At 34.4% G+C, this 17,759-nt stretch overlaps 1 protein-coding gene across 1 annotated transcript in view; it reads left to right on the forward strand.

Annotated features, from left to right (window-relative positions):
- The window catches only part of SLC12A2 (solute carrier family 12 member 2), a 110,653-nt gene that overhangs the window by 82,147 nt on the left and 10,747 nt on the right, over window positions 1–17,759 (forward strand). The window contains exons 18-21 of the mRNA XM_055428856.2: window positions 6,253–6,359; window positions 11,350–11,429; window positions 13,645–13,770; window positions 16,469–16,516. Of these exons, the coding sequence (XP_055284831.2) occupies window positions 6,253–6,359; window positions 11,350–11,429; window positions 13,645–13,770; window positions 16,469–16,516 (361 nt within the window). The remainder of the gene's footprint in view (window positions 1–6,252; window positions 6,360–11,349; window positions 11,430–13,644; window positions 13,771–16,468; window positions 16,517–17,759) is intronic.

Raw genomic sequence — 17,759 nt, forward strand, 5'->3', positions numbered from 1 at the left:
TGAGAGTATTTCTCTTTCCTTCGTACCTTCTCAAAACCCATTACATAAAGTGGCAAATGCTTTCATGTCTGTTGGAGGTTTATAATCTTTGTCAAAGTAGTTTGTGCATTGATTTCTTTATACAGTAACTTATTTTATAGTTCTAGAGATGCTGTTTTATATGGGTTTGTTTCATTATGCATTCTGATGTTTTTCATTTATCACTTCATTTATCAGGTTACTAATTATGTTCATAAGCATTTATTTAGAGATGCACTATTTTAAGAGGTAATCTTGCCAGCAGCTTGCTTATGGAGCCCTTTGGCAGTAAGACATTAACACTGTTAACTTCTTTATTTCCTCCTCCCCCCCCCGCCTTTTTTTTTTAAGGCAGGAGCCACCTGATTGTTTAACTGAGTTTTAAACAGTCATTTTAAATTAGTGGAAAATTATTGTTTTCACTGAAAATTCATATTACATCATGATGATCTTTAAACCACATGGATCTCATTCAGTCTTAGTGTAGCTGTAATTACCTTTTTTCCTGGGCAAAACAAGCGTAGAATTATCCTATAAGATACACTGAGTGTTTCTGAAACCTTTCCTCTTCTTCATCAGATACATTTTGAGGTAAGAAGCAATTTTTTAAGAGATTTTCTAAAATAAGTAGGTCAAAATAACTTAATATTGCCAATAAGAATGTTGAAAACTAAATTATACTCATGTCCTATATGCCATAATATTAAATTAATTAAATAATAATTTAAAACCATCACTGTTAACCTTTTAAAAACAAACCATCCAAAACATGGAGCCAAAACTATAATTTTTATCAGTGATTCTTAAATAATACAAATCTCATGGCAGTATTTAACTGGGTAACCATGATATTTGGAAATGTTTTCACTTAATAGCCAAAGACATACTATTGAGGAAACAGCTGTTCTTTCTGCTGCACTAAAAACAGTTACAATGATACAAAAAAATATTATAAAAAACTAAATTTGCTGCATTTCTTGTCAGCAAATTCTGGTGGAAGATATGCAAAAAACATTGCTAATGATTCAAAGAAATGACAGAGGGAGAATGTCTTGATTGAAACTAAAGATATTTGTAATAAACTTCAGATGATTGCATTTTGCTAAATCAGTTTCAATTATGGCAGTTTACAAAGAACTTATTTTCTCTGAGCCAAAAGAAATATGTTCTAGAGACGACATATTTTCAGTAATGTTATTTCTTTAAAATACAGGATGTTTTATGAAAACATAAAATATTACTCCTAACTAAATAGCTACTTAGATTATAATTTATAAAGGATTCAGGATGACTGATAGATGTGAAATTTCTTTACTCAGTCATTCAAGAGAAAGTTATTATGATAATGATGAAGTTGAAAGCAGAAGTGCACAGAATACCTCAGGATGTTACTGTTAACATTATACAAATAAAACTTTTTAATTATAATAAGATTGTGCAAAAGTTTGTGATGAGAAAAGGAATAACTGACAGTATTTTGTATCATCAAGAAGTTAACAGTCATCTTGTAGCTTAATTCTTAAAAAAAAAAAAAAAAAAATATATATATATATATATATATATATAAAACTTGAAGATATTTCTTGGTTTTCTCTTATCAGAAAAGCAAAACAAAATTATGCTCTGTAGTTAGTGGCCACCTTGCTACCTAACAGTTTTAAAAAACAAAAATAACTATTTTTTATCTGTCTCCTAAAGGTAAATGGTTGTTTATAATTCTAAGTTTAAAAAACTCTTCGTTTTTGAAACTGTGCATGAATAGAATGTTTTGGAAATGACTGTGACCTTTACATGGGTAGGTTTATTGCTTTTGTTCCCAAGTTATCCAGTCTTTAGGACACTGACACATGGTCGGCTCTTGAAAAGTACTTGAATTAATCTTTAACCAAAAATGATTTAGGTATATCACCTATAAAAACTTAAGTGTGACCTACAGCACATAAAAACTTCATTCAAAATGGATCTAAGATCCATAGATAAGGGTAAAACCATAGCTCTCTGAAGAAAACATAGAGGTAAATCTTCATGATCTTGAATTTGGCAACATATTCTTAGATATGGCACCAAATGCACAAGCAGCAAAACCAAAGAGTAGTTTGACTTCATCGCAGCTAAAAACTTTTGTACATCCACGGAGATTATCAAGAGTAGAAAGACAACCTACAGGATGGAAGAAAACCTTTTCACATCATATATTTGATAAGTTCTAATATCCAAAATGTATATAAAATTCCAAAGAAAGAAAAAAACTCGATTAAAAGGGGGCAAAGAACTTGAATAAACATTTCTCCAAAGAAGATATAAAGATAACTAATGAGCACATTAAAAAATGCTCAGTATCATTAGTCATTCAGTTCAGTTCAGTCACTCAGTTGTGTCCAACTCTTTGCGACCCCATGGACTGCAGCACGCCAGGGCTCCCTGTCCATCACCAAATCCTGGAGTTTACCCAAACTCATGTTCATTGAGATGGTGATGCCATCCAACCATCTCATCCTCTGTCATCCCCTTTTCATCCTGCCCTTCCCTTCTCCTGCCCTCAATCTTTCCCAGCATCAGGGTCTTTTCAGATGAGTCAGTTCTTCACATCAGGTGGCCAAAGTATTGAAGTTTCAGCTTCAACATCAGTCCTTCCAATGAACACTCAGGACTGATCTCCTTTAGGATGGACTGGTTGGATCTCCTTGCAGTCCAGGGGGCTCTCCAGAGTCTTCTCCAACACCACAGTTCAAAAGCTTCAATTCTTCAACACTCAGCTTTCTTTAGTCCAAGTCTCACATCCATACATGACTACTGGAAAAACCATAACCTTGACTAGACAGACCTTTGTTGGCAGAGTAATGTCTCTACTTTTTAATATGCTATCTAGGTTGGTCATAACTTTCCTTCCAAGGAGTAAGCGTCTTTTAATTTCATGGCTGCAGTCACCATCTGCAGTGATTTTGGAGCCCAAGAAAATAAATCTGTCATTGTTTCCCCATCTATTTGCCATGAAGTGATGGGACTGGATGCCATGATCTTAGTTTTCTGAATGTTGAGCTTTAAGCCAACTTTTTCACTCTCCTCTTTCACTTTTCATCAAGAGGCTCTTTAGTTCTTCTTCACTTGGGCAATGCAAAATCAAAGCTATAGTGTGAGATACCATTTTATACTACTAGTTTATATGTAATTAGGTAAACAAGAAATAACAAGTGTTGCTGAGGATGTAGAGAAACTGGAGCCTTTCCATTGCTGGTGAGTGTGTGAAATGATGCAGATGCTATGGCAAAGAGTTTGGTGGTTACTCAAAAGGTTAAACAAGGAATTACTGTATATCCAACAATTTATTACTCCAAGACCATCCCCATGGAAAAGAAATGCAAAAAAGCAAAATGGCTGTCTGAGGAGGTCTTACAAATAGCTGTGAAAAGAAGCGAAAAGGAAAGATATAAGCATCTGAATGCAGAGTTCCAAAGAATAGCAAGGAGAGATAAGAAAGCCTTCTTCAGCGATCAGTGCAAAGAAATATGGAAAACAACAGAATAGGAAAGACAAGAGATCTCTTCAAGAAAATTAGAGATACCAAGGGAACATTTCATGCAAAGATGGGCTCGATAAAGGACAGAAATGGTATGGACCTAACAGAAGCAGAAGCTATTAAGAAGAGATGGCAAGAATACACAGAAGAACTGTACAAAAAAGATCTTCACAACCCAGATAACCATGATGGTGTGATCACTCACCTAGAGTCAGACATCCTGGAATGTGAAGTCAAGTGGGCCTTAGAAAGCATCAATATAAACAAAGCTAGTAGAGGTGATGGAATTCCAGTTGAGCTCTTTCAAATCCTGAAAGATGATGCTGGGAAAGTGCTGCACTCAATATGCCAGCAAATTTGGAAAACTCAGCAGTGGCCACAGGACTGGAAAAGGTCAGTCTTCATTCCAATCCCAAAGAAAGGCAATGCTAAAGAATGCTCAAACTACTGCACAATTGCACTCATCTCACATGCTGGTAAAGTCATGCTCAAAATGCTCCAAGCCAGGCTTCAGCAGTACGTGAATTGTGAACTTCCAGATGTTCAAGCAGGTTTTAGAAAAGGCAGAGGAACCAGAGATCAAATTGCCAACATCCGCTGGATCATGGAGAAAGCAAGAGAGTTCCAGAAAAACATCTATTTCTGTTTCATTGACTATGCCAAAGCCTTTGACTGTGTGGATCACAATAAACTGTGGAACATTCTGAAAGAGATGGGAATACCAGACCACCGGACTTGCCTCTTGAGAAACCTGTATGCAAGTCAGGAAGCAGCAGTTAGAACTGGACATGGAACAACAGACTGGTTCCAAATAGGAAAAGGAGTACGTCACGGTTATATATTGTCACCCTGCTTATTTAACTTATATGCAGAGTACATCATGAGGAACGCTGGGCTGGAAGAAGCACAAGCTGGAATCGAGATTGCCGGGAGAAATATCAATAACCTCAGATATGCAGATGACACCACCCTTATGGCAGAAAGTGAAGAGGAACTCAAAAGCCTCTTGATGAAAGTGAAAGAGGAGAGTGAAAAGGTTGGCTTGAAGCTCAACATTCAGAAAACGAAGATCATGGCATCTGGTCCCATCACTTCATGGGAAATAGGTGGGGAAACAGTGGAAACAGTGTCAGACTATTTTTTTGGGCTCCAAAATCACTGCGGATGCTGATTGCAGCCATGAAATTAAAAGACGCTTACTCCTTGGAAGGAAAGTTATGACCAACCTTGATAGTATATTAAAAAGCAGAGACATTACTTTCCCAGCAAAGGTCCGTCTAGTCAAGGCTATGGTTTTTCCAGTGGTCATGTATGGATGTGAGAGTTGGACTGTGAAGAAAGCTGATCGCCGAAGAATTGATGCTTTTGAACTGTGGTGTTGGAGAAGACTCTTGAGAGTCCCTTATACTGCAAGGAGATCCAACCAGTCCATTCTAAAGGAGATCAATCCTGGGTGTTCATTGGAAGGACTGATGCTAAAACTGAAACTGCAATACTTTGGCCACCTCATGCGACGAGTTGACTCACTGGAAAAGACTCTGATGCTGGGAGGGATTGGGGGCAGGAGGAGATGGGGACGACAGAGGATGAGATGGCTGGATGGCATCACCGACTCGATGGACATGAGTTTGAGTGAACTCCGGGAGTTGGTGATAGACAGGGAGGCCTGGTGTGCTGTGATTCATGGGGTCGCAATGAGTAGGACACGACTGAGCGACTGAACTGAACTGAGTCATATACCCAAAGAAATTAAAAGCTGGGAGTCAAAGAGATGTTTTTAGGCCAGTGTTTGTTTCAGCATTACAGTATCCAAAAGGTAGAAACAACCTAATTATATATCAACAGATGAATGGATAAAACAAAATATTGTAAATACATAGAATGGAATATTCAGCCATAAAAAGGAGAGTAGTTCTAATAGATGCTGTAACATGGATGATCCTAGAAGACAGTATGCTAAATGAAATAAGCCCGGGCCTGGAGGGAGGAAAGACTGGATAGTTATTACTTAAGTTTTTATAGAAGTTCTGTTTAGGGTGATGGGAAAGTTTTTTGGAAATAGTGGGGTTGGTTGTACAACATTGTGAATGTGATTAATGCCATTGAATTGTGCGTTTTAAAATGGCTAAAATGGCAAATTATTTTATTTATCTTTTATGTGTACCCAGCCTTGGGAATAGGATTTTCAGTGTGTTTTAAAATATTATAAAAGAAGAAATTAATTGGATTTGGGGGCATTTTTGTTAAGCACATGGAATTGCAACTCTGCACAAAGTTGCGAGAACAGTTAATGGAATTCTAAACTGTAGCCAACAGTGTATGTCTTCAATTTGGACTTCTGATCAGGTTTTAGTGAATGTTATCAAAATATGTATAATTGAGAGTATCACTGTATTGTTATGATTTTTATGAAGGGTTAAGTATATTCCATCATCTTTCTGTTACTAAAATAAAAAATTTTGACGTCATAAAAGTATAAAAAGTTAGAACTTTTCAGCTGTTTAATTTTAGCTTCTATTTTTATATGTTTAATCATAAGTAATATGATTTATATAGTATATGTAATTTATTATAAGTATGCATGTATTGCTCAAGAATTTTTACTGATAAGGGTACACAATTTTAAAATGTTTGGAGTCTGTCCATTAGAATATTGTCATTTAAAAACCATTTTGTGAATAGCATATCTTTAAAGTTTTATTTTTTCTGTGTTTTAGGCTGCTGGTCTTGGGCGTATGAAACCAAACACACTTGTCCTTGGATTTAAGAAAGATTGGTTGCAAGCAGATATGAGGGATGTAGATATGTATATAAACTTATTTCAGTAAGTATCCTTTTAATTCACTAATTTAGTTGATTGAGAAAGTACTGATTTTGAAAGCTTGCACTGGTTTTTGAAGTCTGTTCTTACATAGTCTTTTCTAGTAAAAGGATAAGAATGAAAATAATCACTCGGAAATTATTTCCATGTCCTTTTTTAAATGCACTTAATATGTTTGCTTTTCCACACCTTTCAGTTTACTGAAATTATATCTAGCAAAATAACTCTTAAGACCAGATTCACATCCTATTTCTCTGTAAATTTTTGTCTGTTTATCCTTAACTGGAGCTGTTTCCCTTCCCAGAGCTCCTATTGTGCCTATTGATAGAACCATATAATTATTTGCCTGTCACATACAGTATTTTTGTTTTTGTAGCTGCCTTGAGACATTTTTGTGGAAGTACCCAGATGTTATACTTTATTTTTATAAATCTCCTTGTATTTATTAGTAAAACATGCCATAGATAAGATTTCCCAAGTAATTGTTAAGTGGTTTTAGTAAAATTCAAGCTCTGCTGGTTTGTCAGAGGTTGTGACTGCTTTTTGGGTTTGTTACTTGTTTATAAAGAGCATTTCATTCTCCCTTTCTTATTCTGTGGTCTGTGCTTTGTATACATGGGAATCAGGGAAGGAAGGACAGTATGAAAGAAAGAATCCATCATGTGGGCCGTGAGCCAGGGAGTATGCTTTTTTTCTTTGACGATGTAAGGCCAGTGAGATGGAGTAGTTATCCTAGAAGACAGAAAAAGGGACATTTTTGCAAATAATCATTCATTATTTGCTGTGTTTGTAATAATGGGAGCACTGAAAGAAGGGAGTCCTATCTGACACTGATCTTGCATGAACTGAAGTGAATGTTTGCTCTGAGTCCGGTAATATGTGTCAGGAGCAGTTTAGGTCAAATATTGCTCTCTGGTTTCTGGAACTATAGAAGTTGATGGCTGTTTGAAAGCAGTGATACTGCTTACTCTTTTATCTTGTGACACTTATGTTCTGGCTGTGAATTGAAATACCTGGAACAGTTGAGGTATACTTTATTTACGATGTATGTATTCATGGAGGGTCTGAAACTGCAAATCAATTTCTATAGCTTAAAGAAATTATACAGATTATAGAAATGTCTATATGTTACAGCAAAAACATTTAGGTGTTTTAATCTGAAGTAAATTTAGAGCTATATTCCCTGAATTTTCTTAAAGGAAATTGATTTTGGTTCAATTACTTTATTAACTATTTTAAAAAATAATTGTAGTTATTTCCTTTCTAATAATTAATTAGATCTTTGACAGTAGAGCTGAGAATGTCTATTAATTTTTCTCCAGTTAATCTCTTTTGACCTTGTTTAAAATTCAATCAAGGAGAAATGAGGTCAAAATTGTCTCCCTGTGATTTGAAACAACAACAAGAGACCTCTTACAAGATCTCTTGACATATTTATCAACAGGAACAAAAAATTTGATCATTTTGTTAGTTTTCTTTTTGTTATGTCTAGCTATAGGTTACCATATCATTTTTATATGCATATTATAAATATTGATTACTTGTGTAATTAAAGATAATAACTAGAGAAAAGCCTGCTGCCATTGGGCTTCCTTCATAGCTTAGTTGGTAAAGAATCTGCCTGCAACGCAGGAGACCCTGGTTCAATTCCTGGGTTGGAAAGATGCCCTGGAGATGGGAAAGGCTACCCACTCCAGTATTCTGGCCTGGAGAATTCCATGGACTGTATAGTCCATTGAGTCGCAAAGAGTTGGACACGACTGAGTGATTTTCACTTTCACTCCAGGGAACAATAAGTTTTGCAACTGGAAATTTTTTCAGTGGCTTTTTTTTTTTTTTTAATATTTATTTGCTTATGACTGCATTGGGTCTTTTTTTTTTTCATCTTTTTTTAAAGTTTATTTTTATTTTTATTGGAGGCTAATTGTTTTACAATATTATATTGGTTGGTTTTGCCATACATTGACATGAATCCGCCCCGGGTGTACATGAGTTCCCCCTCCCGAACCCCCCTCCCACCTCCCTCCTCCCCTTATCCTCCCTCTGGCTCATCCCCGCATACCAGCCCCGAGCATCCTGTAACATGCATCGACCCTGAACTGGCGATTCGTTTCACCTATGATAATATACATTTCAATGCCATTCTCCCAAACCATCCCACCCTCACCCTCTCCCACAGAGTCCCAAAGACTGTTTTATACATCTGTGTCTCTTTTGCTGTCTTGTATACAGGCTTATCATTTGCATCTTTCTAAATTCCATATATATGCGTTAGTATATTGTATTGGTGTTTTTCTTCCTGGCTTACTTCACTCTGTATAATAGGGTCTAGTTTCATCCACCTCATTAGAATGGATTCAAATGCATTCTTTTTAATGGCTGAGTAATACTCCATTGTGTATATGTACCAAAGCTTTCTTAGCCATTCGTCTGCAGATGGACATCTAGGTTGCTTCCATGTCCTGGCTATTATAAACAGTGCTGCAATGAACATTGGAGTACATGTGTCTCTTTCAATTCTGGTTTCCTTGGTGCGTATGCCCAGGAGTGCGATTGCTGGGTCATATGGCAGTTCTATTTCCAGTTTTTTGAGGAATCTCCACACTGTTCTCCATAGTGGCTGTACTAGTTTGCATTCCCACCAACAGTGTAAGAGGGTTCCCTTCTCTCCACACCCTCTCCAGCATTTATTGCATGTAGACTTTTGGATAGCCGCCATTCTGACTGGTGTGAAATGGTATCTCATTGTGGTTTTGATTTGCATCTCTCTGATTATGAGGGATGTTGAGCATTTTTTCATGTGTTTGTTAGCCGTCTTTATGTCTTCTTTGGAGAAATGTCTGTTTAGTTCTTTGGCCCATTTTTTGATGGGGTCATTTATTTTTCTGGAATTGAGCTGCAGGAGCTGCTTGTATATTTTGGAGATTACTCCTTTATCAGTTGTTTCATTTGCTATTATTTTCTCCCATTCTGAAGGCTGTCTTTTCACCTTGCTTATAGTTTCCTTTGCTGTGCAAAAGCTTTTGATTTTAATTAGGTCCCATTTGTTTATTTTTGCTTTTATTTCCAATATTCTGGGAGGTGGGTCTTGGAGGATCCTGCTGTGATTTATGTCAGAGAGTGTTTTGCCTACGTTCTCCTCTAGGAGTTTTATAGTTTCTGGTCTTACATTTAGCTCTTTAATCCATTTTGAGTTTATTTTGGTGTATGTTGTTAGGAAGTGTTCTAGTTTCATTCTTTTACAAGTGGCTGACCAGTTTTCCCAGCACCACTTGTTAAAAGAGACTGTCTTTTCTCCATTTTATATTCTTGCCTCCTTTGTTGAAGATAAGGTGTCCATAGGTGCGTGGGTTTATCTCTGGGCTTTCTATTTTGTTCCATTGATCTATATTTCTGTCTTTATGCCAGTACCATACTGTCTTGATGACTGTGGCTTTGTAGTAGAACCTGAAGTCCGGCAGGTTAATTCCCCCAGTTCCATTTTTCTTCCTCAAGATTGCTTTGGCTATTCGAGGTTTTTTGTATTTCCATACAAATTGTGAGATTATTTGTTCTAGTTCTGTGAAAAATATCGTTGGTAGCTTGATAGGGATTGCATTGAATGTATAAATTACTTTGGGTAGTATACTCATTTTCACAATATTTATTCTTCCAATCCACGAACACGGTATATTTCTCCATCTATTAGTGTCCTCTTTGATTACTTTCAGTAGTGTTTTATAGTTTTCTGTGTACAAGTCTTTTGTTTCTTTAGGTAGATATATTCCTAAGTATTTAATTATTTTCGTTGCAACAGTGAATGGAATAGTTTCCTTAATTTCTCTATTTTCTCATTATTAGTGTATAGGAATGCAAGTGATTTCTGAGTGTTGATTTTATATCCTGCAACTTTACTGTATTCATTGATTAGCTCTAGTAGTTTTCTGGTAGAGTCTTTAGGGTTTTCTGTGTTAGGTCTACATGATTTATGATGTTAACAAAGTTTTCAGAATTTAAGTCTGGTTTTAAAGTTGTCTTCGAGGTTTTAATGTATTTTACCTACATATAAGACTCTTGAGAGTCCCTTGTACTGCAAGGAGATCCAACCAGTCCATTCTAAAGGAGATCAATCCTGGGTGTTCATTGGAAGGACTGATGCTAAAGCTGAAACTGCAATACTTGGGCCACCTCATGCGACGAGTTGACTCACTGGAAAAGACTCTGATGCTAGGAAAGGTTGGGGGTGGGAGGAGAAGGGGACGACAGAGAATGAGATGGCTGGATGGCATTGCCGACTCTGTGGACATGAGTTTGAGTGAACTCTGGGAGTTGGTGATGGACAGGGAGGCCTGGTGTGCTGTGATTCATGGGGTCGCGGAGGGTCGGACACAACTGAGCAACTGAACTGAACCTATATATAAGATGCTCCTGTTTTTATTTTTAAAAAATTAAAAGGGCATATCAGTACATGTCTGCAAATGCATATATAATCTTAAGATCACTTTTTAAACCAGTTTTGTAAAAAGTTTAAAATTACTTGAAAAATACCCTTCTCCTTTTGTAAGTGATAAGGGATCCCTTCATACTATACAGCCTGGTCTCATTCTCAGAACCTGTCTTCTTTGCCTTCGCATATTTCTCTTGGCTTTAAATGTATAAGCCTAAATTATATATGATGGGATTACTGAAAGTTTTTTTCCCCCATAATTTTAGTTTGTTTCTGATAGATAAAACTATAGTTACTGCTTTAAACCACTACTGTAGGTAAAATGTCAATACTATAAAGAGCTATACTTAAGTAGATTTTAGAGGTATTACAGAAAAAGGGGATGGGAAATAGTATAGGTTTTGAAAGTAACATATGATATCACCATAATTTTCAAAGTATATTTGAAAAATCAGATACTTAAACCTGAAAGTAATTTTAGAGATTGTCAACTATTGCCTCCATTTTATAGAGAAGGAGACTGAAATTTTTGTGATTTAAAAAATTGCTGTTTTTTTCATGTTACAGTGATGCTTTTGATATACAATATGGAGTAGTAGTTATCCGCCTACAAGAAGGTCTGGATATATCTCATCTTCAAGGACAAGGTAAATCTTTGAGATAAGATATATGTATATCTTAATATATTCTTACTTTGTTAGAAAAACGTCCTTCGATACTTTTAATATTTACTGTCTAATCTGTGTCATATACTTATTGTATGTCATTTAAAGATCTGTTTGGCACCACCAGAGTTTGTATTTTCTCTTTGTACCAATCTGGATAAAAGCTAGTAATTATTAATAAAATACAATTCAAATTGTAAGTTTAAGAGAAACAAACGTTAGCTATGATTGTAGTTTGGCCAGATTTATAAAAATACATGATAAATAATCAGAGGAAAACATTTTAGACATTTTCATGTTTATGAAAAATATACTTTGTACATAGAGACATATTATTAATGAAAGACTCTTTCTTCAGAGAAGACCCTATAAATATTTTTTAAACTTTCTGATTTTGAAATAATTATAGATTCACAAAAATAGGTGTACCCTTCATCCACTTTCCCCTGATGGTAACATCTTATATTCCATTTTATCTTCAGTTCAACATCAAAACCAGGATATTGACATTGGGACAATTTGCATACTTTACTCAGATTTCACCACTTTTATATACACGTGTGTGCACACAAGCACATGTGTAGTTCTGGTTTCACTTGTCACGTTTGTTTCATGTAAGATACAGAGCTGTTCCTTCACCACAAAGATCTCTCTTGTACAACTGCTTTATACCTTCTATCATATTCTTTCCCTAGTCTTAAACCCCTGACACCCTAACCTCATCTCAAGTGTATAATTTTTCAAGCATTAAAAATTTTTTTCATTAAACTTAAAACCTGTTAAAGTATACTTAGCATTTTTACCAACTTTATAAAAACTATGGAAAATTCCATACCATCTAATGCTTTCCTGGGTAGTTTAAAAAATACTATAAGCTTAAGAAAATTTGCATACCTAATATTTACCCTTATCAATTAATTAACGAGGTCATCAAAATTAGCTAAGCCTAAATAGCTGAGAGCCATGTAATGAACTTTTGTCATCTGTTTATGTATTTAAACTGTTTTAATCCTCCCACTCCCCCCACCATTTTAAGGGTATTGTGCAGTTCTGAAAGGAATGCTTTGAGGTCTTTTATCCATGTAACACAAAAGTATGGCCTGCTGAAAATGCATTTTCTTACTCTGGAGTAGGCCTTGCAAAATACTATTTTCATTCTCTTTTGCTCTCACAGTAATTTTGATTTAGGATACCTGTTAACTTTGCATAATAATTACTAGTGTTCCCCTTCACTCTCAAAAATCATTGTGGCTAATAAATTATATATTCAGGTGTTAATAATCATTATGAGGATTGTTTTTAAACCCTTGTTATTCATTGTTAAGATTTGGAAACAGGAATTTGCTTTAGCACAGGGCTTAAGAGCACAAGCTGTGGAGTCAGATATGCTTTAATAATTTCCAGCCTTTTCTCTTAGTAGTTTTGTAGCCAGGCCAAATTTGCTGACTTCTGAGCCTCAGTTTTCTCATCTTTATTCATAGAGTTTTTGTGAAGATTAAATAGGAGATACTGACTGATACCCTCTTAGCACAGTGCTGGCACCTAGGCTTATATACTTCCTATTTTTATTTCTCTTAATGCATGCATATCAGTGATGAGGACTATGGATAGAGGATCAGTTTCATATCACGTTTGTCTTTATGATAAATACTTTTATCGTGGAAGCTAAATGTTTGCTAACCCTTTCCTGAAAAGCAGAAAATGAAGAAAGTACTTTAAAAATAAAGAGACAGCACGTTTACCATGAGCTAAGGAAAAAAAACTCTATCCTTTAGTTTTAGTTCTACAGTCAAACGGGTATAATTTTTCACTGTTGTCTATCATCTTATATATGTACCAACTTTTATAACATTCTGCATTTTTTTGCATGTGTAAATGACTTTGAAATTAGAGTTGATTCACATTTTATACATCATTCTTTTGTCTGCCATATTATGTTCTATAAAACTCACTCATTACTGATTTCTCTCTCATCACCTAATTAAAATGTCTGACAGTTGTGGCCGAATATAATTTAGTTGAATGGTCATTTCAAAATGGATTATCACATTCATTTATATAAGAAATAATTTATTATGAACTTACCATTATCTCATAATAAACTTTGCTTAAAATTGTCATTAAATTGATATTACACCGTGATGCCCTCTTTGATTGAAAGATTTAGAAAATATTTTGAATACTTTTATGTCTACAGAAGAATTACTGTCATCACAAGAGAAATCTCCTGGTGTAAAGGATGTGGTACTAAGTGTGGAGTATAGTAAAAAATCAGATTTAGATACTTCTAAACCATCCAGTGAGAAATCCATTACACATAAAGGTAATTTTTATTAAACAAGAAATTTTATTAATGGTTTAATTTTAGAAGAAATGGTTTTTATTATATGGCATGTCTCACAAAGTAATTAGGTCTCAAATATGTACTGTTCATTTCTACTTGCTCAGGTGAAAGTTATGTCTTTCAAAAATGGCTCCAAATAATTTATTTTTAAGATACTGAGTAGCTCATAGAATAGAAACCATGCTAGTCTATTAAATACTATACTATGCTCTTGTATGTTTTTATTTATTATAAACTTAATTTTAATTTGAAGCATAGGTTAAAGCTGAGTTTGGAAAGAAACTTCATAGATTTGGAGTAATGTGTATATAGCATATGATAACACTGAAAGGAATGAGGCTTATAAGATTAGTTTATCTGATTTTTTTGGTTAATCACTATATTTTAATACCAGAGCTTTTGTTTATGTACTGAGATAGCCAGGATATTTATAAATCTACTATATTTAGTATTGTTCAGGTAAAACAGTGTAATAAAAAATCACTTTAATCTCCTTCCAAGAAATGAGCTATTTATGTTTAGTTGCTGAACTCTTTGAGTCATAACTATCGACATAAATACCCTTGGTGGCTAAGCCAGGGTTTAAGCCACCAAAAAACCTTCCAAGTCTCCTGAGACTTCAGGATAATTTCATCCATAAATCTCTGTCATGTCTATGAGAAGGGAAAAGGAATGACTTCCAAATCTTACTCTCCCACCCTCACTCTCCTACCTCTGTTCAGTCTGGTATCTCCGTCTGTCCTACTCCCAGCTGACATGCAACAAGAAAAATCTGCACTGTAAATCATCAAACCATATCATTCCTATAAAATAATTACCATTCTTTTTCTGAAATTGATTACCATGGAAATTGGGTAACCTAACTGAAATCTCTTCTAGATCGTTTAGAAGCATTAATGCTGCTTTTTCTTTCCTCCTTATTTGTTCGCTTAGAGTAGTGATAGTTGAAAGTTCAGTTATGACCCATTTTCCGTATCAGTTCTTTGCTGGCTTATTTTTTTTTATTTCACCTCAAAATTCTATAAACTGATTCTGCTATCTCTTAAACGTTCCTGCATTTATTTTTAGTTTATGGTATACATTCTTTCATTTTCTCTTTTTTTTTGTTGTTGTTCCCCTTTTCTCTTGCCTCAAAACAGATCTTTTCTTTATGGGAATCTGTTAGGAGTTAATAGGTAAAGCTATGACAGGAGAAGTAATATTTATCAGTCATCTGCTGTTCCTCTCACACTGTAGTAGATGTTGTCCTTACATTAGCTAATTAATGTGTGTCACAATCTTATGAAGTCATTATTTTTATAGAGTAGGGAATTAGGTCAGTACATTTCTGCTTATCTTTTTCTTTTAAAAATGTAAATGCCTTTAAAATTAGTTTAAATCACTTTTAAGTGTATTTTCTTTCACATTTCTGAGCTCTTTGAAATGAATACAGAATGTCCATAGTTATGTTTTTATTACTATTAAAGATAGATAATATCAAATGTCTGCTTTAGAAGAACAGTATATTTAATACTATAAAATTAGATGTAATTGAAATGTTTCTTATTCCATAACAGGCATAAAAATTAGCATTCAAAAATAGCATACATTTTATTTTTTTAGCTTTCTATTTAGCTAATTATTTTCAGAATTACATAGAAAATGTAGAAAAGTTTATATAAAAAGCCTTCAGAATTATAAACATTCTGTTATTGTTTTTTATTTTGTATGTCTATCTTATTGAGGCCTGCAGTATGCAGAGGGACAAAAAGAGTACCCTTTGAATACATGTTTTACGATAGGCACTGAGCTCAGTGCATTAATGCTTGCAATATAACAACCTTAAGAGGTAGGTATTGTTCAACCTTTTAACAATGAGGAAAGTGAGGCGTTAAGTAATTAGCTCAGACCACACCACTAGAAAAAGGTTTAGAGGTAATCTTGGAATGCTGGGAATCTGACTCAAGAGCCTGTCGTGTACTCTTTCCTGTCCAAGTTGGGAGTTTTATGTGCCTTAAACAAATAATACAGCTTATATTAAGAAAAAAAGTTTAGGTTAAGAAAAATATTAATCCCAGGAAATATTTATAGATATATAAATATAAATGGGTTGGTATATGCTACATATATGCATATACACACACACATACACACACACATGTATATGTATATACAAATTTATGTATTTGAAAAATCACTCCTGTATAACCTGGCGTTTTATATAAACCAAAAGATTCTTGTCTTTGATCAGATTCCTTAATATTTCAAGTAGTAATTAAGTTTTACAAAAACCAAATATCTGTGCTTTTAAAATTACTTGTTAGCCATTTGAAAATGATGCAGTGGCATGTTTGACTGCAACATCAATTTTTTAATACCATGTTTCTACTCTATAAGCCATAGCAACTGATTTCAAGTTTACCAGTTTAAAAGTTTGAAAAAATTCTAAAGTTTTTGCCAGTTTTACAGGAATAAAATTTAGGGGTGGGTGTTACTCAGTAGCCCTGTTGGAGGAATCTAACATATCTGCTTTTTCAATCCTGAACACTCAGTGTAGAAAATATCTTCAGTCTTAATTATTTTTCACACTGTTTCTTCATACTATGTTTGCTTATAAATGTGTTCTAGTTACATTTTCATTATTTTATTAATAAAAAGGCAATTAACTTCTATTTTGTGTTTCTTAAACATAATCTAGATGAGGAAGAGGATGGCAAGACTCCAACTCAACCACTGTTGAAAAAAGGCAGGCATTTTTCATCATTTTATTTTAATCTCTCTTCTCATACTGTTAATTCTTTAACTCCAGTTTTATTATTTTCTTTCTTTACCTTGGTTTTTATTTTCATGGTGAGGTGATGTTACAGTTATTTATTAAATGCAGATTAGAAAAATAATGACTGGTCCAAATAAAGCATTAAATCAACCCAGGAAAAGGTGATATATCAAAAACAAATTCTTTTAAATCATAGTAGCATTTCAGGAATATTGAAATCCTGAAAGTCAGTATTTTAATTTTATAATTTAAACTGCATGGTTTAGATGATAAGTAGAGACACTGAAATAGGTTTATTTACAGTGTCACTTGCATTCTTTACCATCAGTTGTACCCAGCCAAGTCCTTAATTTTGATACTAATATATTTCTCATTTCAAAAATTACAATATTTCTCACAGTCCTGCTGCGTTTGGGAGATACAGTCATGTCAACGTACATGAATTTTATGAGAAGGAGATAGAGGTGAGAGTTATGGAGCAGTGTGGTTTGGTAGCCATATTATTTCATCATGCAAAGTCATTCGTCATGTTTGCATACATCATGGCAGCATGAAACGTGAATGATAAGACATTCTTCAGAAGTGATCAGATTTCTTTCTGTGGATTTATGTTTTTAAAATTTGGTATAGGGATTTCATTATAGTCATTTGCTTGCTCACAGTCAGTGCTGATTTTTTTCTTCCTTTTTAATTCCTAGGGATATAAATGAGAAGTCCCTTGACAAATTGTTCTTTAGACCTGCAGCAAATGGGTGCTCTTCCTGGGAGTTCCCACATTCTTTTTGTGGTTCACAGAAAGATGTGGTGCTTATATGGCTTTAGAATTGGGCCTCACATATTGAGGGGACAAGAGTTAGGTAAAAATGAGGGAGTTTTTCCTTCTTCAGTGAAACAGTGAGAGGTTTTACCGTGATAGCTGCATGATTGTATTGATATGTCTCCCACTTCCTTCTGTCTTTTACATTACAGATAAAAACATTTATTTTAAATAGTTTAAATTATTGAGAAACCAAATTACAAAAGAAATATGTTCATGGAAAACTTACTTTGCCCATAAACTTATCCCAGTCAGCCTAAAACAGCTTTTCAAAAGTCAAAATCTAGCAGTTATAATTTTATTTACTGGTTTTTGTGATTCTCTTTCATTCAGAATGCTTCAAAATATTAGAAATTAGGCAAGGTAGTTTGGATGAATATAGATATATTTATCTAT

This window comes from Moschus berezovskii, chromosome 8 (assembly GCF_049115385.1).
Source record: "Moschus berezovskii isolate FMDL1 chromosome 8, NW_MosBer_1.0, whole genome shotgun sequence".
Classification (NCBI taxonomy): Eukaryota; Metazoa; Chordata; class Mammalia; order Artiodactyla; family Moschidae; genus Moschus; species Moschus berezovskii.